Below are 21,047 nucleotides of genomic sequence, written 5' to 3' on the forward strand. Positions count from 1 at the left end.
TGTGATAGGAATGACTTGTTTCCTTTCTCAAGTATCTTCAGATAATGGCAAAAGTTGGATTTTAAAGTGTTGAAATGCCACATTCAACATTGTAAGTGTTGCAACGATGCTGATGACTTAACAGCACTGTCTTTTGTCGGACACATCAGAGTTTTTAAAACATATTCGCATACTTTTTGAATTATCAGCTCAAGAAGAGTTTATAATGGTTTTCTTGCTTATTGCAGTATCCCCTGCCTGGCAGGATGGGGATACTAAAATTTTGTATCCCCAATTTTGTACCCCCAATTTTGTATCCCCAATTTTGCAATTTTGTGTTTTGTGTGTGTGCATGCGTGTGTGTGTTCTTTCTCCCATTTAATATTTTCAAATGCTCCGTGGAACAGATATGACTCTAGATTTTACACATGAGGAAATGAAAGGAGGAAAGGTTTTACATGAGAAAACAGAAACTCAGAAAAATTATCTAACTTTTATTTTGTGGCTAAATATCAAGAAGGTGGTAGATCTATACCTGGACTGAAAGTTTTTTAAAAATTTGAGTCTAGTATACTTTCAGGTACAAAAAAGCTTTTCTCAACAAGTACTGACCCTGATACGTGGTCCATAATCTGGCTCTTTCAATCTATTTTCTCCATTTCTGCCAGAGTGATCTAAGGTGAAAATCTGGCTATGTATAATCCAGTGCTTAAAATGGAGCACTGGCATTTAAACTGTATTGTTTATTCTGAGGGGGCAGGTAAAGGGGCCAGGGTTCCCTGCTGGATTTTTCCTGACTCTACCTACAGGAAAGATGATCTCATCATCTCTCTGAGGATCTCATCCTGGGACTTGAACCCTGCCCAGAGTTAGACTTCTGCTGGGTACCGAGACACACGCCTGCCAGTCTAGAGGGGCAGGTGGTGGTGGGTAAGTTGTGCTCCCCAAGTTCCATCAAGAAACTATGCGGTTTTGGGAACCCTTAGCTTTCACTGCAAAGGTTTAACGTGCTGAACATTCGGCACGTATCTTTTAGAGGAGATTTGTGCATGAATGCAGATCCTGCGGGTATTTCCAACTGGCATTTTGGGGTTCTTTTTACTATTGCACAGTGATGTTGTATTTCTTTGGCTTGACACAATAAATGATTTCTTAGGTAACACAACAAATGCTGGGCAGAACCAGGAGGAATTCATTGTCTTCATTCCTTTTGGGTCTTTATACAGTAGCTTCTGTGATCCTAGAGGAATGGAAAGTAACCAAACGATCTGATTGCAAGTGCCTCAGTCTTCCAGGCAAATATTGAGCAACTCACATTTTCAACTGCAGGCTAGCCTACGGTTATCTCTTACTGGATTTTTGCTCATTCATTCATTCAACACATATGTGTCAAATATCTATTGTCTGCCAGGCACAACACTATATATACTTAGTTAAACTCTGGTTAGTTTAGCTTTTTGTATTTGTTGATTTATTTTAATTGACAAGTAAAAATTGTATGTGTTTTTGGTGTGCAACATGATGTTTTAATGTAAGTATACATTGTTGAAGGGCTAAATCAAGCTATTTAACATTATCTCACATACTTTTCCTTTGTGGTGAGAACACTTAAAATCTACTCTTTCAGCAATCTTAGTTTATCTTTTTAATAAGACTGCAGTTCTCTATAATGTGTAGAGAGTAACTTAAATCAGTTTACTGTTTTTTTTGACGGAGTCTCAGCAGTGTCACCCAGGCTGGAGTGCAGTGGGTGATCTCGGCTCACTGCAAGCTCCGCCTCCCGGGTTCCCACCATTCTCCTGCCTCAGCCTCCCAAGTAGCTGGGACTACAGGTGCCTGCCACCACGCCCGGCTAATTGTTTTTGTATTTATAGCAGAGATGGGGTTTCACCTTGTTAGCAAGGATGGTCTTGATCTCCTGACCTCATGATCCACTTGCCTCGGCCTCCCAAAGTGCTGAGATTACAGGCGTGAGTCACTGCACCCGGCCCAGTTTACATTCTTCAGAAGGAAAGGATTCATCCCTAAATATACTGTGGTCACATTTCACATGAGTGTAGAGTGATTTCTACTAATTAACTTAATTTAGTAACGTTTTACTTGTCTAGAAATTTAACAGCATATGGCAGATTTTTGTTTGCTGGACTTAGCATGCCTTCATTTCATTAGAAAGCATTAGTAATTGTAGCATCTACTTTACCTGCGCTATTTAAATTAACACTTTAGAGGAAGGAAAATTAAAATCCAATTAAAATTGGTTGCAAAAACTAAGTGTAATTGTGTATATCTAGAAAGACTAATATTCCATTTAGTGCAAAATATGTATGAAACCATATGCATAACCCACAGTAAGCTTTTGTGATCTGTTGGGACATGTTTTTCTCTACTTTGAGTTTCTTAGGAGTCAGAATTATTTTAGAGCTGTTATAGTAAGCAACATTTTCTTAGACTAGTTTAATAGATTCAAATATGTTCATTCCAACAGATTAAAAAAGTACAATGCTTACTTTTGGAAAATAACCACATTATATGTATGTATTGATATATAACATATATATCAATGCTATCATATAACATATATAACATATACATATATATGTTATATAAATAAAGATATATTATACATATAACCTTAATTCTCAGGGAAGTAAATGATAAAGACTTGTCATCTTGTTTGCTTTGAAACTCTGATGTCTAAGGATTTTATAAAATTAAACTATCAGCCTGTTAGAATGACCATTATGGCAGCATCTGGATGAATAAAATTTTATCCAAGTGTCTTATAGATAAATCTTACCATATTCAAGGACTAGAACTCTGAGACTATCTCTCCTCAGTAATGTTACTAATGAGTTTCACCTCATTTTTTAATTAACAGAAATACATTCTTGAATAACGATTTTGAAAAATTCATTTCAGAACTCTGGTTTGTTTTCTATGCGTTATTGCTACTAGTTTTCATGTTGACAGATGAAAAGAGAATGGCCCTATCAGATGGAAGATGTTGTGTGAATGGTTGTTCTCAGGTCAGAATTTAGAGGAAGGAAAATTAACATTTCAAGTTTTCAGGTAAAATTTGTGAAATAAAATTCTTAGTGATGATATTCATTGTTATTTGCAACTGCTGAGGAGTTTACAAAACAGTTCCTGGCTGATTGTTTAAAATGAGAGTGTTAAAGGTAAATCTTGATAATGTCTACTAATGGTCCTGGGAAAGTAAAAAGTTCTAAATAAGACTGAAAGAAGTCTTCTCCCCAGGCGCGGTGGCTCATGCCTGTAATCCTGGCACTTTGGGAGGCCGAGGCAGGCGGATCATGAGCTCAGGAGATTGAGACCATCCTAGCTAACACGGTGAAACTCCGTCTCTACTGAAAATACAAAAAAATTAACCAGGCTTGGTGGTGGGCGCCTGTGGTCCCAGCTGCTGGCGAGGCTGAGGCAGGAGAATGGCATGAATCCGGGAGGCAGAGCTTGCAGTGAGCCAAGATTGCACCACTGCACTCCAGCCTGGGTGACAGAGCAAGACTCGGTCTCAAAAAAAAAAAAAAAGAAAAGCAAAGAAAGAAGTCTTCTCATTTTGGTGCATGATTTTTATAATGAAGCTAATAAGTAGAATTCACATGATAATTGAACTTGTTAATTGAGCAGAGAACAAGGAGAACTTATCTACAGATCAAAGAGAGGTTGAATGCACCTATATTTGGTCATGAAAATATGTCCTCTCATTGCTGGATTTAATAGTGTAATAGAGATCATTTTCACTGCTCGACCACATTTGCTATCAGAGAAGACTTTGACCTTTCAGACTGAAATCTTTTGGAATTCAAATGAAAGCCCTGCCAAGAGATATTTGAGAAGGCTAGAGAGCACCGGACTTACTGGGCAAGCCGAATTCCTCAGATATGTGAGAATGAACTCATGCTCCCTCAGCTTTAGACTTGTTTAAAAACAGGGTCTTGCTCTGTTGCCCAGGCTGGAGTGCAGAGGTGCAATCATAACTCACTGCTGCCTTGGACTCCTGGAATCAAGGGATCATTCCACCCCCGCCTCCCCAGTAGCTAAGAAGTCTGTGCACCACCACATCCGGCTAATTTTTAAATTATTTTAAAATTTTTTGTAGAGACAGGGTTCTACTATGTTGCCCAGGCTGGTCTGTAACTCTTGGCTTCAAGTGATTCTCCTGCCTTGACCTACCAAAATACTGGGACTACAGGCATGAGCTACTGTGCCCAGCCAATTTTTGTTTTGTTTCGTTTCTGACAGAGTCTTGCTCTGTTGCCCAGGATGGAGCACAGTGGCACGATCTTGGCTCACTGCAGCCTCCACCTCCTGGATTCAAGCAGTTCTCCTGCCTAGCCTCCCGAGTAGCTGAAACTAAAGGCGTGCATCACCACACCCAGCTAATTTTTGTATTTTTAGTAGAGACAGGGTTTCACCATGTTGGCCAGGCTGGTCTTGAACTCCTCACCTCAAGTGATCCACTCACCTCGGCCTCCCAAAGTGCTGGGATTATAGGCGTGAGCCACGACACCCAGTCAATGTGACCAGCCAATTTTATATTTTGTAATAAAACAATTTGCTTAAATTAAAATGTGATTTAATTTACATATATTTGTGACTTAAACAAAATTGCAAGTAAATTTAGGACCAGGGAAGATATATTCTTTCTCTGACCACAGGTCCCAGATCCACAGGTGCAGCAGAAATGGTGACACAGCCTTGCATAGTTAGGTATTGAAGTCATGTTTACACGAGTATCTTCAAAGTCCTGCAGCCAAGACTGTAAAGAGATGTCATTAGATTTACGGTTGATTTAATATGGAGAATTTTCGTAAATTGATGGTACTTCTTTAAAGCTTCCTTTTTAAATTTTCTTCTTTTTAAGGTTTTGGGATCAGACCAGAGGCCGTTTAGTAGTCTTTTAACTCCGTGGTGTGTAGAATCATTGGTTTGTTTTCCTGCCTAGAAACCCTGTCTTTCCTCTCTTCCTGCCTTTGCCCCTACCAAGGCACTTTATAAAACAGCTGGTGCTCAATAAAACCTCTGTCACTGTTTTCTTTTTGCCAGTTTTTGCATTTGTCCTGTTTAAATGCTGAAGTGACTAACTTCCCTCAGGGTGCAAAATATGCACCAAAGAAAATTTAGCTAACAGTGCAAATCAACAGACCTTATCTTTTTGAGAAAAAAAATCCCTATTTTGTGGTAAATATTTTTCATGCAAAAGATGCCTCCAAACTTGCCCTTGAGTCATGGCAATATAATTTTACTGGTGCTTTGGAACAGATGAGAAGTTTAAAAGAAGACTGGGTGATTTATTAACCAAGTATTACATAATGAATTCTGGGCTGATGTTATCTGTGGCTGGTGGTCATTTTAGGGACAGATAGGTCTGGAATGCTGGTTGACAGTATGATTGCAACACGACCACATTGTTGAGGGACTTAGTGCCCTGTGCAATTCTGACTGGTTCTGATGGATGCAGTCTGATTATCCTGATTATCTTATAACTATTCCAAGTTATAACATGGAGGTCCATTGATCTCTAAAGCTTACATTTGGGTACAAAAACCATTGCAATTTATGAAGTATCAACTAGGTAGTAATTTCAGGTTGTGGTTGATTTTTCATTGCTCTCATATTCATACTATTGTTTGTTTACTGTTTGAAACTCTTGAGACTAATAGTTTAATGTATTCTAAGCCACAGAAAGGAAAGCTATTTTGCAACAGTCACCTCCCACATCTATTCCTCTAGTGTGACCTGGCACTGGCTATGACAAGAGGCAGTGTTTAGATGGAACAAAGGGCTAGACTCAGCTTCATGCGGGTGGTTCAAGTGCTGTATTTATACTCCAGAACCAAGTGTTGTTGCCTTCTCCCTACTCTAAAACCCCTGCTACTTTCGTAATATTTCATTGTGTTAATATAGCTCATAAAGCCAATTTTTGCTTTTAGCAGAGAAAGTCACAAACATAGTTCTTTTAAAGTATAATTAGGCAAGGGCAGTTATCAATTGATGATGTTTTAATTAAGCCATACTAACTTGGTTTTATTTGTAATCAAATGCAAGTATTTGGCCGGGCGCAGTGGCTCACACCTGTAATCTCAGCACTTTGGGAGGCTGAGGTGGGCGGATCACGAGGTCAGGAGATCGAGATCATCCTGGCCAACATGGTGAAACCCTGTCTCTACCAAAAATACAAAAATTAGCTGGGCATGGTGGTGTGCGCCTGTAGTCCCAGCTACTTGGGAGGCTGTGGCAGGAAAATCACTTGAACCCGGGAGGTGGAGGTTGCAGTGAGCCAAGATTGGGTCACTGCACTCCAGCCTGGGTGACAGAGCAAGACTCTGTCTCAAAAAAAAGCAAGTATTTTATTGCTTTTCCTCCATTCACCTCCATTCACCCAAGTAACTATTCTTCTTATCTTTTTAGTATTACTACAAATCAGTGAAGGTGTAGATTCAACTCTCTTATTTTCCTCCTCCCAACCAATTCATATTATTTTAGAGATTCTACTAGGGAAACTGCAAAAATAATGTAACTACATGACAGGATATAAGTGTCCATAAAGATAGATTTTTCTATGTTCCAGTTGCTTTTAAGGTGAGGAATTAAAAATTCTCCAGTATAATTTTGTCTGTATTTCTTGCCTTGGGTCTAACTGTGTCTGCAACCATATCTAAGATATTTACCTGTACTACAAATTTTTCCTGCAGAGTCAGAGTCTCTCTCTGTCTCTCTTTTTTTTTTTTTTTTTTTTTTTTGCTGTAATTAACCTGATCTGAAGGATGTGATTTTCATTTGACCAATTTATTAAGTTAAAAACTCATTGTGAAACAGTATTCCCAATCAGAATTTGTATCAGTGATTTACCCTTAGGAAATTATTTTACAATAAATCAGGGCATGTGAGAAGTTTCTCATACTTTTCATTCCACTTCTTGATGGTATGTTTTTTCTTTTTACATTGTCTCTGTTACGAAACATTCCAGCATTGGTCGGCATTTGAATGAGATCCAAAGGTTAGATGCAATCGATCCCGCCTTACTATTTTGTATAATGTTCTGATGCTGCTTGGAATAGTTTGTTCTCATCTTAGGCCACTTGGAAAGCAATGATGCTAACACATCTCAGGGTTGTCACTCCAGGCATCTCAATCAATTGTGCAGTGGAATAAAAAGGAAATGGGTATGAAAGAAGGGCCAGTCTGGGACAACACCTGTACCCCCAGGGCCCCTCCAGGTCACAGCGTTGGAAAGGCAGATTGTGTGGAAGTCAAGGTCATGCACTGTGGAACAAGACCGCGTGGATTCACATCCTGGCTGCAGACCTTGGACTGTTTGCTTTACAGGTACCCATTTGTAGGGACATCTGTACCCCGAGGAATCATTTACACAAGTCGAATGAGCAGATGATGAACTTAACAGAGGTGGAAATAAATGTCAGCTCTGTGGCACGTGTCAAGAAGTTTATGGGGATTGAAGGAAACATAAAAATTGTTACTTGTGTGCTGACAACGTAAACTTTTAGCCATCCAACTAGTACACAAACAGAAAGCTTAATATTCTTAGTCAAAGAAATAGAAGCCAATATGCTGATCTGAGGACCCTCTTTGAATGCAGCTACTGTATCCCTTGCCTTTCAAGTGGCTGTATTTGAGTGTGACTATCCTTGAGGAATTCAGTCTGTTGGAAGCGGAAGGCGCTGACTTCATACCCTTCTGTGGGACTCAGTGATGCTCCTGCTGAAGACTGACACCTAAAGAAGAGCCCCATTGATTTCACAGCCTCTCCCACCCAACATGTTTTAAAGGTTAGCTGGATCTTTCAAATAGAGGCCACATTTTGATCCCATATGCAAACATCCAAAGGGACATTTTCTTTCTCCAATAGAAATGTTTAAATTTGTAGGCTTTGGAAACTAAGATTTACTGATGTAGGTGATGAGTAAACGTTTCGGAAAGCATTCTAAACAAACTATGTGTATTGCATTGAATTTATGTAAATCAGTACACTTTGTGTATTACATTGAATTTATGTAAATCAGCACGGGATCTCTTTCTCCTTGGAGAGAGAGAAAAGTTGCAGTGAACACCATTGTCGGTGTCTTTCAGGAATTCCGTGACCAGTTGGTAAGTGCTTTTGGAGCTGTCATGTTGAGGTTCCCAAAGGCTAGAATGTGTGCTCGTCGGCTTGTCAGGCAGATCCTTGGTGCCGGTCATTTACAAATCGAATTATGAAATCTGTATACTAGAATGATTTTGATTTATTTGATTTTTATTGATGCATAATAATTGTACATTTTTAGGGGGTATAGGTGATATTTTGATGCAGGCAAATAATGTGTGATGATCAAATCAAGGTGTTTAAGATATCCATCTCCTCAGACACTTAGCATTTTTACTGTGTTGGAACATTTCAAATCTTCTCTCTTACCTACTTTGAAACACACAATTTTTTGTGTGTTTTTTTTTTTTTTTTTAAGACAGAATCTTGCTTTGTTGCCCAGGCTAGAGTGCAGTAGAGTCTCGGCTCACTGCAACCTCCACCTCCCGGGTTCAAACAATTCTCTTGCCTCAGCCTCCCAAGTAGCTGCCACTACAGGCACGTGCCACCAAGCCAGGCTGATTTTTGTATTTATAGTAGAGACAGGGTTTCATCATGTTGGCTAGGCTGGTTTTGAACTCCTGACCTCAAGTGATCCGCCTGCGTTGGCCTCCCAGAGTGCTGAGATTACAGGTGTGAGCCTCCATGCGTGGCTGAAATATACAGTAAATTATTGGTAACTACAGTCACCCTACTGTGCTATACAGTTAGATAGAATAACATTCAGTAGATAAATGGAATTTTTTTGTTTGTTTGTTTGTTTGTTTTTTTGTGAGACAGAGTCTCGCTGTGTCACCCAGGCTGGAGTGCAGTGGCCCGATCTCGGCTCACTGCAAGCTCCGCCTCCCGGGTTCACACCATTCTCCTGCCTCCGCCTCCTGAGTAACTGGGACTACATGTAGGCATCCACCACCATACCCAGCTAATTTTTTTCTATTTTTAGTAGAGATGGGGTTTCACTGTGTTAACCAGGATAGTCTCAATCTCTTGACCTCGTGATCCGTCCGCCTCGGCCTCCCAAAGTGCTGGGATTACAGGTGTGAGCCACCGTGCCCGGCCTGCAAATTTTCACACCCAAATTCTTTCACACCCAAGAAACAGATCACCCAAGCATTGTTGAGGTGCATTTTCACACCGTTGGGCAGCTTCCTCCTCAGGAGTCCCTTGCACATCTTCTATTAGTGTTTTTGGGGTTCAGAGAAACTCTGCCCTTCATGAGATCCCCAAACTCCTAGACATTTCCAAAATCAAATACCAGACAGGATTTGTAAAGGTGGATATTGAAGGCAGTGGGCATAATCTGAGCACCGGTCATGTTTTTACTTGCATAATTGTCTTAAAATCCTTTATGATGAATATTGGGAAATAGCAATTATAGCTACTGTATCTTTATAGGTTACTGTATTATGTTTGTTATTTAGCTGTAAACACTGTGAAAATACATTTTAATTACTAATGTTTCCTCCTAACCTAAAACATGTTTGAGAAGTTTCTCGCAAACCAATTAAAACTTAAAATATTATTGATAATTTAATTTCTTTTCCATATGTACTTGCATTTTATGTTATTTATATTTTATCCTTTAAAGGAATAAAGCTTCTTTTCATAGGCTATGACATTCATCCATGTTTCTATCCCTCTCTACCGGTACACAAACTTGTTTAATTAAATATAGCACTTACAGCGTTTTATTTCACATTTTACATTATAGTACAGTAATTTTGTCTGATATTATCATTGCCAGATAAAAATACAAGATTCCCACTTAAATCTGAATTTCAGATAAACATAGCATTTTTTTAAAGTATAGAATGCTTCTCACAGTATTTTGAACACTGAAGGTTACATATGTTCTCCATATTCATATTTTTTTGCTTAGGACTTTATACGTATGTGAAATTCTGCGTTCTTCTCTTATTAGTATTATATCATAATATTTGTCTCAATACATAGGCTTTGTGGTTATTACTTGAATGGCTGTATGCTGTCATCATGGAATTAAATCCCATACTTATCTAACATTTTCCTATTTGGGACATTTAGGATGTCTTAACTATTTTTACTTACAGCAGTAATTTAAAACCTATCCTTGACCTCAGAAGAATTTAGAAAGTGTAGCATGGATAGAGATGAATATAAAACAAGGATTTTGGTTCTTTTGTAATGTTTTCTTAATGGCTATTTTCTTGTAATTAGTAATTTTCTTATAGGCTATTTTAAACTTAATAACTATGTATAAAACTCAGATTTTTCAATTAGCAAATGTGTAGCAAATGAACATATTTATTTATCCCAAACGCTTAATATAGGAGTATTTGTTTCTGAATTCCATGTTTGATGGATACTCATCTAACTGTCTATAACCAAACTGTCAATCCTGAATAGCTAAGTCTGAATGTACCAAAAACTTTGAAGCCCTTTAATATTACATAGAAAACAATAGAGCAACGTGGAAATCATTAAATTTGGGGAGAGACAGAATAAAAGAAGAGGATCTTAGTACTTAGGAATGTTCATGTTGTCCTTACTCATAACCAGATTTAGATGATTTCAACACTCCTTGCCTATTTAGTTCAAAGTCAAACAAATTGCTCCTCTGTTGTTAGTTATCTGATTTAAGAGCTAAGTCAGTAGAAGTATTGACATTCAGAAATGGCCAGTGAGCTTCTCTGTATTTCTTTGATGATTCAGAAGCCCTCCAGCCTTATCTTACTCTTGGTGGTAATTCCTGACAATCTGTGAAAATGTTCTCTGTCCTGTCCTGTTAACTGTAGCCTATCTGTTGGCATTAGCTCTCTTTTCAAATATGTGGGGGAAAAAACACCCCAGCTGCCTTTTTTTCTGTTTTGTTTTGTTTTGTTTAAGATGGAGTCCCCCTCTGTTGCCCAGGCTGGAGTGCAGTGGCGCGATCTCAGCTCACTGCAACCTCCACCTTCCAGGTTCAAGCAGTTCTCCTGCCTCAGTCTCCCGAGTAGCTGGGATTACAGGTGTGCACCACCACACCAGCTAATTTTTGTATTTTTAGTAGAGATGGGGTTTTGCCATGTTGGCCAGGCTGGTCTCGAACTCATGACCTCAAGTGATCCACCTGCCTCGGCCTCCCAAAGTGCTGGGTTTACAGGTGTGAGCCACCGTGTCTGGCCTTCTCTGCTAACTTTAGAAAATCCTTTATTAGTGAAGACAGTTGTACATGCCTCTGTCTTGTCATTGTAAAGAGCTCTATTGTAAGACAGTGTCCTAGGTAGATATGCATGAAAAGTCGTTTGAGAGGAGGTTTCTGAGAGTCTTGAGCGTCAGACTTAAAAATTTGGAACTTGTGCAGAGAGGCACCATTACACAAGTGATAGCATCTCCCTTAATGTAAACATTTAACGTGTTTACTTTAAGGTTATGTAATGCAACCAGACTAGTGTAATGACTTATTAAAAGAGGCGTATAGCTTTCTTTTCGGCCGGAACCGCCATCTTCCAGTAATTCGCCAAAATGACGAACACAAAGGGAAAGGGGAGAGCCACCCGATATATGTTCTCTAGGCCTTTTGGAAAACATGGAGTTGTTCCTTTGGCCACGTATATGCAAATCTATAAGACAGGTGATATCGTAGACATCAAGGGAATGGGTACTGTTCAAAAAGGAATGCCCCACAAGTGTTACCATGGCAAAACTGGGAGAGTCTACAGTGTTACCCAGCATGCTGTTGGCATTGTTGTAAACAAACAAGTTAAGGGCAAGATTCTTGCCAAGAGAATTAATGTGCATATTGAGCACATTAAGCACTCTGAGTGCCGAGATAGCTTCCTGAAACGCGTGAAGGAAAATGATCAGAAAAAGAAAGAAGCCAAAGAGAAAGGTACCTGGGTTCAACTGAAGCGCCAGCCTGCTCCACCCAGAGAAGCACACTTTGTAAGAACCAATGGGAAGGAGCCTGAGCTGCTGGAACCTATTCCCTATGAATTCATGGCATAATAGGTGTTAAAAAAAAATAAATAAAAGACCTCTGGGCTGAAAAATGTTTCTCTTCATTGAGTAGAAGTGTGGTGTCCTCTCCCCCAAAGAAATACTTAAAGCAAATTTTAGTTGTGTCCTAATTCATTATGTAATGTCTTTCCTATTCAAATTTAATGTATTCCTTGCTGAAGGATGTAAGGTAGTTTATTGTGCAACAAATTACTCAGTTGGTTAGAAAATGGCCAGATATTATGTATGAAATATTTGTACTGGTTTGAAGATAGTCTTAAATCGTCAAGGAAGAAATAAAGTAATTTTTTTTTTTTTAAACAGTCTTGCTCTGTCAACCTGGTTGGAGTGCAATGGTGTGATCTCGGCTCACTGCAACATTTACCCTCTGGGTTCAAGTGATTCTGCCTCAACCTCCTGAGTAGCTGGGATTATAGGCACACGCCACCCTGCCCAGCTAATTTTTGTATCTTTAGTAGAGATGGGGTTTCACCATGTTGGTCAGTCAGGTCTCGAACTCCTGCCCTCGTGATCCACCTGCCTCGGCCTCCTCGTGCTGGGATTACAGGCATGAGCCACTGTGCCAGGCCATATAAAATAAATTACAAAAATAAGTGGGATGTAATCTATTGCATTACAGTTAAGCTCAGGATCCAGAGTTTGCTTTTGAACCCTAAAAAAACACATTGTTTAAAGTATCCATTTGTGTGTTATATACTAGCTTGGAATTGCTTTGACCATGCGTGGAACAGAACTCAGAAAATAATAGTGGTAATAACATTTGTGTTAGGACATTGTCTTGCTGTAACAATATACCACAGACCTGGGTAAGCAGTAGAAGCTTATGTGGTGGTTCTGGAGGCTCTGACGTCCCAAGGTAAAGGTGCTGGCAGGTTTGGTGTTGTATGAAGGTTTGGCCTTCACTTACCTTTTGATACTTCCACAATGGGAGTTCCTTTTTTTTTTTTTAATTTAATATTTTATTTTGAGATAATTGCAGATTTACATGGAGTTATAAATAATAAAGATTCCTTGTACACTGAAAAAAAAAAAAGAGGCGTATAGTTTTTGAAGATTATCAACGTGGAATGATATTTGATTACTTGGTGCATCCATTACATTAATGTAGTGAACTCCACTGAACATCAACAACATTGTCATAGACTTGGCTTTGCCGTAGCTATTGAAGCCACATGAATATTTCATCACAGTCAAGGTAGTGCTGTGATAAATATTAAAAGAGGCCAGTGCTAAAAAATTACATCTGAAAGGATGATGTGGTTGAGAACACACCAAGGAAAGTCAGGACCCAAAGGTGGACATCCTCCACTTCTGTTCGTTCTTTCTTGTCACTCCTTGGGGGCAGTTTGGGGGCAGTGGCCAGGAGGGCCTGCGTTGTCGCAGAGAATGTGCTAAGGGGGTGACTACTTGCTAGTCTTCGAGTAGTTCTTTTTGTCAAATAAAAAATGAATTCAGACTCGGCCGGGCGCGGTGGCTCACGCCTGTAATCCCAGCACTTTGGGAGGCCAAGGCGGGCAGATCACGAGGTCAGGAGATCGAGACCATCCTGGCTAACACGGTGAAACCCCGTCTCTACTAAAAATACAAAAAATTAGCCGGGTGTGGTGGCGGGCGCCTGTAGTCCCAGCTACTCAGGAGGCTGAGGCAGGAGAATGGCGTGAACCCGGGAGGCGGAGCTTGCAGTGAGCTGAGATCGCACCACTGCACTCCAGCCTAGGCGACAGAGTGAGACTCCATCTCAAAAAAATAAACAAACAAAAAAAAGAATTCTGACTTACGTAAGGAGACTCTTCATCTGAAAAGACTATTGTGGTAGAGGTAAGGGTTGTGACCATGATACCTTCCAGGGCCTCCCAGGTCTGTTAAAAAGGGCTTTTCTGTTATATAGAGGAGTGCAGGAGTACACAAGGCTGTGCGGGTGGCAGAGCAGGCAGCAGGGTGGGACAGTGAATCCGCACATCCGGAGGGTTTTCCCTGAGGTCTGTGGATCCTTAGGAGGCCCTTCAGGAGGGGTGTCCTGTTTCTCGCTCAAGGGGGAGTCAAGGTCCTGATTAAAGTTTGGTCAAGTTGTTAGTGGGTATTTTGTCCAGTTGGTCAATGGAAGCAAAGAATTTGGCTAATAATTTTTGAGAAAAAGACTGAGTGTATGGAAGGCCTCTGTCTGGCCTTGGAGGTAAATACGGTGTGCATCTGTGAGTCCCATCTAAGTCACACGGGGAAGGGGGGTTCTTTGTGGTCAGCAGTTTCCTGGAAGACAAAAGGGTTTCAGGGGTTGGGGTGGGAGAGGATGTTAACTGTTGCTGTTTTCCAGGAGCATAAAGCCCAGGTAAATGTCAACATTGCCCCTTTATACCAAAGGTCTGTTTTTGGGATTTCATCAGTCAGTCAGCCAGTTCAGGTCCACAGTTCTTGAAGGCCTACATCGTGCTGGGCACTGAGTTAGGTACCAAAATGTTAAACACACCAGGACTTTTATCCTGCAGGTCTGAATCTGGAGAGCAGATTGAACCTGAGAAAACCCTGGAAGGCCGTCTTAGATGGACCCAGAGACTGAGAGAACCTGAGGATCAGGATATTTGGATTCTGCACAGACTGGCTTGCTCCTTCTTCTCCGTAGCGCCTCTTCCTCTTGTGGGTGACCTAACTACAGAAGGAGAGGAGGAACCCACATGTTCAGTTCAGTCCTGTGGTATCATGCATTTCTCAGTGGGCAGTAGAGCACCATGCGTCACTTGCATTATTTTCAGAAAGTTATATAGGCTTGTTTCTGCGCCGAATCTGGCAACTGTTGACTTATGACTGAGTGTGTCTTTACAACCCTGGTGAGCCTCTGACTAGTATGCAATGTTTATGTGGTTTCGATAGCTGCTCCAAGGCCAATCTGTGTTAACTTTGTTGATGTACAGAAGACTCATCCGTCGGTGTCAAGTTTGGAGACTTGACTCTCAGTAGTTCCATGTAAATAAATGATGGAGTTGGAGTATATATTTTGGTCATGACACTTAGATTCTGATGTTGTAGGCCCCTTTAATCAAAGTGTTGAAGGGTTGCTCTCAGAATGACTGGACCAGGCCTTTACTTAAATGGGTGGATCAGAATATCTCAAATAACTGTTTTTAATTTATTTTAAACTCAAATGACCTTCCTGATACCAAACAAAAAACAACCTCAGTTGATATTCAGAGCTTGAAAAGTCACCATTATCTTTACAAATATCCAAATATCTGATCCTGTAGATACAAAATATCTAGAGGATTACTTAAATTAGAAATACATAAATATGAATATCTAGTTATTTTGTATTCATAGGAATTTATCATAAACCTAGAAACTGCATCTTTAAAGTTTAATCATTCTGAAAAGTCTTAAAATCCTTTCAGCTGTGAAGTTCTGTATTAATATAAAGGACGGTGAAATTTCAATCACAGCTCCCCCACCCTTTTCCCTCATCAGTCAGAACCTCAGAGGATTCAGGGGACTCATGAAGTGGCCTGCAGAAGATCATTTCTTTGAGATCTTGTGTTTTATCTTAAAAGAAACACATTTTTATTTGAGTTTATAGTCTATCCATGGTTGTTTTGATCTAAAAATAGTATTTTAAGTTGCTTCTCATCAAGAATAACTTAACCTACAGGAGGATAACTCCTGGAAGGAGCCAGGCTTCTGCTGTGTGTGCTTTGGGTGCAGACTGGTGCCTGGCTACGGATTCCCCGAGGGTGTGACGGTGTCGGTTCAAGAAGCCTTGTCGACTTCAGAGTGGGGATTAGATGTCCTGTGAGCACGGGAGAGAGGAAGGAGGGGGTGGCAGGAGAAGAACTGGATCAGGACTCTTAAGTTAAAGTCCCTACAGGGTCCCAGGCAGGGCGGGCCCTGAAGGTGGTATAGAGAATGGCCATGGCACCGCAGATTTGGAGGATCCTGGTCACTGGGTGGTGCATGCTTCTCCAGAAGGGGCAGCCTATTGTTGCCATGTGCCACGTGAGCCTAGTTTTGCCAGATGGTCTAATTTTTTAAAAAGAAATTGGAAACCTAGGTGTTTATGAAAAGTCTTACATTGGTTCAGGACTTGGTTAGGAAAACAAAAGCCACTGTATGTAATCCATGTATAAAGGGTTTAAATAGAGGAGATTGCAGGCTATACCACCGTTGAAAGGGATGGGAAATGAAGGCCAGGGAAGTCCTCACAGACCCCAGAGATCGCCATCTGTGGGACCCAGGTGCAGCCAGAGTCCTGGGCTGGCCTCAGAGCCCTCTGACACTCCTGGGCTGGCTGTGGCAGCTGGCTGCCCCTACACTCCTGCTCCTGAGCCTCAAGAAGCAACTGTAGGCACTGAGGTGGGCACCTCCCTAGTGCTTGGGGAGGCTCCCTGTCTGTCCTCTGCCCTGTCTGCCCTGGTGTCCCTTTGCAGCTGCACTGAAGCATCTCCACTTCTCCTCCCTTCCAAAGCCCTGCAGTGGCTCTCACAGTGGACTCTGACGCAGACCACGTGGAGGGGAGTTCGCAGGGCACAGTATCCTGGCCTCACCTCGTGTGTGGAGCAGACCTCAGGAGGGGTGGCAGTGACCCAGTGGATCACAGACAATCCAGCCTGCCCCTAGACTTCAACTTTAAAGCACTGTGCTGGTCAATACTGTGTGTTCCAAAGGAAACACGCGTGTGGGCCAGGGCTGCTCGCCGTCAGCTTGACGGAGGCAAGGCGGGAAGCAGCACAAGACCTGGCGCAGATGGGGACGGGGAGGGGTGGAAAAGACAACGAGGCACCGTGTCAGAGGCCACTGACTCGCTAGCCTGGCCTGGGGCTGCTCACCGGCTCCGTCTGCTCCCCTGCCCAGCGCTGTCTGCCTCTGAAGGAACAGTGGAGCAGCTCCCACTCCCCAGCTCTGCTGTGTCTTTGCTGTTTGAGGAAAGGCCCAGACACTTAACCCAGGTAAACGGGTAGACTGAGGTCACATGGGGACCCTTGGGACTTGTGAGGACTCATGGCCGCAGTGCCATGCCCTGTCAGCCAGAATGCTGGGGAGGCCCAGCTCCCAGCATGGGACGATCTTTCTATTGTCTTCTTAAATAAAATAATATTTCTGGAGAAGAAAGAACAGAATTGAAATTTACCTTTTAAGACATTTTATGTGTTTGTTTATCAGAAAAATGAGGAGGCTTACGCCTGTAGTCCAGCACTTTGGGAGACTGAGGCGGGAGGATGGCCAGGAATCCCAGGATGCAGTGAGCTATGATCACACCACTTTACTGCAGCCTGGGTGATAGAGTAAGATGCTGTCTTCAAGTAAGAATAATTTTAAAAAGAAGAGGAAAGGCTGAAACTTCCCAAGTTGTAGTCTTGGGAAAATGAGGACATTCCAGTTCCTCCTGAACCTGTCATTGTCCACCCACAGTGCAGATAAAGATGGAAATGGAAGAAACGTGTTTTCAGACTCACATGGTCAAATGTTAGCTTTGTCCCAATTCTAGCCCTCTACCTTTCTGTCTGACTTCTGATTAAAAAAGAAATTCTTCTGTTCCATTTTAGATGACTATTATAAAGTCAAGCCTAACTAGAAATTTCAGTCAAGGAAAAGCAAGAAAAGAAAGATCTGTAGAAAAATCTGTATATCTAAGATTTCAGCATCTCACTTGTATCCAGAATTGATAAACACACACACATTTTGCTTCTTCACATTAAGGATTCTGTTTCTAGTACCTTTTTGTTTGTTTGTTTGTTTGTTTTGAGATGGAGTCTCACTCTGTCATCCAGGCTGGGGTGCAGTGGTATGATCTGGGCTCACTGCAACCTCCACCTCCCAGGTTCAAGCAATTCTCTTGCCTCAACTTCCTGAGTAGCTGGGATTACAGGTGCATGCCATCACGCCTGGCTAATTTTTTTGTATTTTCAGTAGAGACAGGGTTTCACCATGTTGGCCAGGGTAGTCTCGAACTCCTGACCTCAAGTGATCCACCCACCTCGGCCTCCCAAAGTGCTGGGATTACAGATGTGAGCCACTGAGCCTGGCCTGTTTCTAGTTCCATATTGAAATCCGAGATACATCCCCCAGCCCCCACCTGCCACCCCATCAAATAGCTAACGGAGAAGGCCATTAACATACGTGGCCAGTAATAGTGATTTTCATAGCACAGAGATTTGCCAAGGTGACTTAATTCAGTAATACCTTTGACTGGAGCTTTTTCCCCTCCTTAAACGATCATGTGGACCATAAAGTGCTAATAAAATCTCCAGCTGCACTTCCGTGAGGTTATGGACGTGGCGGAGTTGTCGAGATGTGTGGTTTGTAAGCTGTGCAGACTGTTTACTCAGCGTCCTTAGGAGAGGGATGCGTAGTTCCCTGACATGATGTCAGCCTTTGCCCAGGGTGCTGGAGACAGAGGGGCCTCTGGCAGCTGCCGTTGTTGGTGGGCTGGGCTCGCCCACACCTTGGTGCTGGTGGTGCTGACAGGGGGCAAGTTCTGCCCAAGGAAAGATAACCTTGTTCTGTTGAAAATCTCTTGGAAAGAGTTCCTGTGCAGGACGAAATCCACATGACTGCTGAACACTTCCTTCGGTGTTATTTTTGTATTTTTTTACTGATGTGCTGGAGAGGCCGTGTGAAGGCTGTAACGAGCTCTGGTCTTCAGCTTGCCAGTCCTGAGCTCTGCTACAAACCAGCGGTGGCATGTCCATTTCCCCTTGCACCTCAATTTCCCCTAACATGAGACAAACAAGACCCACCACAGAGTGGGTGTGGGAATAAAATCAGACAGCGTATATGCAAATATGTTATACACTGTGAAATCAATGTCGGCTGTGACTCTTACACATGTTGCATTTAACAGCTTTTCCAAGTCAGCTGATCATACTATAATCTTTCCCTTCTAAGACTCTGCAGGTAGAATCTGGCTATGTTTTAAGAACAAAATATCATGCTTTTTAATTTGAGGCACATTTTTTTTTTGTTCTGTATTCTTTTTTTTTTTTGGAGACAGAGTCTCGCTCTGTCGCCCAGGCTGGAGTGCAGTAGCACAATCTCAGCTCACTGCAAGCTCCACCTCCTGGGTTCCCGCCATTCTCCTGCCTCAGCCTCCTGAGTAGCTGGGACTACAGGCACCCGCCACCATGCCTGGCTAATTTTTTCTATTTTTAGTAGAGACAGGATTTCACCCTGTTAGCCAGGATGGTCTCGATATCCTGACCTCATGATCCACCTGCTTCAGCCTCCCAAGTGCTGGGATTACAGGCGTGAGCCACCGTGCCCGGCCTGTTCTGTATTCTTTTTTGAATGAATGCAGAGCATATTGATGTTACTCATTGTATATAGAGTTCCAGTGAGAATATTTTTGTAAGTAATTTCAGTGGTAAACCAGTCACCCTAACTCCTGTATTAAGTTAGTATTACAATAAATACTAGTGAAGGAGAATTCCTATGTATTGTTTGTTTCTGTGGAACCCAGTTGACTTTGATTTTCTCCCAGCTGTACTTGGAGGTAAAAATCGGAACAAGTGAATATAAAGATATACGTTTAGTAATGTATGCTGTGTACTTAAAGCCGTTGCCAAGCTGCACATACGTGCTCTGGATTTCCATCGGTTTGCAGAAGTGCAGAGGGAGGAGGATGTGTTTCCGTTTGCTGCAGGCTTCGTTATTAGCTTTCATAATTAAATCATACTTCCAACCCTCTCGTCTTAATGTAAAATTACCTTATGATTTATTAAAAGAGAAGGTGAAGTTACAGGGATTTGTAGTGGCCTCCTTGAAATTAATTAAGAATTTTAGGCAGGGCCAGCATTTCAAACTCATTAATATTAAACGTGAGTCTCAGTGTTTTGAGTGTTCTTTAATGCCATCATTCAGAAGAATTTCTATAAAAGAAATCTACTGACTATCTTCCTGTAAACCACATAATACTGCACATAAAATTTTAGACATTTCTCTTGTAAAAACAGATTCAACTGAGTTTTTTAATGTTTTACTTTGGAGAAGCAGAAAAAGTTATCTGTGCATGAAATTATTATATATTATTTTATTCAAATACTAAAATTTTATCTGTTTATTTTCAGTTTAATGTTATCAGCCCAGAATTCCTGATTCTTGGTAATCTGATAACACCCTCTGGTATATTTGCTCATACTTTGAGAACAAAGGAAGCTTATCATGGTATTTTAAAGTATAATAAGAGTAAACACTTCTATTGTATTTATGACATGCTATGCACTGTTTAAGTCTTTTACATACATTTAATCCTCACAACAACCCTCCAGGATGCATAATGTTGAGGTGCACCAAATCTGTAGAAATGGGCTCTATCTTTAAAATAATTCAGACAGCTTTTTCATCTACCTCTCCTTCCCCTTGCTAAAAAGGGTGTGAAAAGTTGCCATCACTGAATTCAGAGAAAGAAGTGCATTGGGGGGTCAACCAATGATGTTTTTTGTCAAACTGAAGCTTTGCTCAGTTCCTAGTCAACAACTCTACGGTCTGTCTGCTTAGGGCTTAGGGAAGTCCCTGAGATGATTTGTTTCTCAGCCAAACTGCCTCAACTCCAGTGGGGAGCTTTGGCAAGCCCTAGAGCAGTGACTTAAGTGTTTGCAGGTGGTTCCGCCCAAAAACCAGTCCTAAGCCATTTCTTCCCATGGAGGTCTCGGGGAAAGGAGCATTGCTCGTCTCTCTTTGTGAAAAGATCTTTATTTGTGAAGGCATTCACTGTATGCCGCTACCCTCGTCCGCTGCCAAGCTGGGTGCGGTGGCTCACCCCTGTAATCCCAGGACTTTGGGAGGCTGAGGTAGGAGGATCACTTGAGCACAGAGTTGGAGATCAGCCTGGGTGCCATAATGAGACCTCTTTTTAACTAAAAATTAAAAAAAAATAGCCTGGTGTGGCGGTGTGCGTGCTTGCGGTCCCAGATTCTTGGGAGGCTGAAGCAGGAGGATCACCTGAGCCCAGGAGTTCACGGTTGCAATGAGCTATGATTGGACCACTGCACTTCAGCCTGAGCAACAG

At 41.6% G+C, this 21,047-nt stretch overlaps 2 protein-coding genes across 6 annotated transcripts in view; both read left to right on the forward strand.

Annotated features, from left to right (window-relative positions):
• Nucleotides 1–21,047, forward strand: part of PIEZO2 (piezo type mechanosensitive ion channel component 2) — a 468,788-nt gene that overhangs the window by 24,407 nt on the left and 423,334 nt on the right. The window lies entirely within an intron of this gene.
• Nucleotides 11,564–12,154, forward strand: LOC119618524 (large ribosomal subunit protein eL21-like). The gene has a single exon (XM_037982513.2). It carries the CDS (start codon nucleotides 11,567–11,569, stop codon nucleotides 12,047–12,049), a length of 483 nt encoding a protein of 160 aa, XP_037838441.2. The 5' UTR covers nucleotides 11,564–11,566; the 3' UTR covers nucleotides 12,050–12,154.

Source organism: Chlorocebus sabaeus, chromosome 18 (genome assembly GCF_047675955.1).
Source record: "Chlorocebus sabaeus isolate Y175 chromosome 18, mChlSab1.0.hap1, whole genome shotgun sequence".
NCBI classification, from domain to species: domain Eukaryota; kingdom Metazoa; phylum Chordata; class Mammalia; order Primates; family Cercopithecidae; genus Chlorocebus; species Chlorocebus sabaeus.

Coding starts and splice junctions, on each gene's coding strand:
- LOC119618524 (XM_037982513.2), top strand. CDS start 11,567: ATGACGAACACAAAGGGAAAGGGGAGAGCCACCCGATATATGTTCTCT.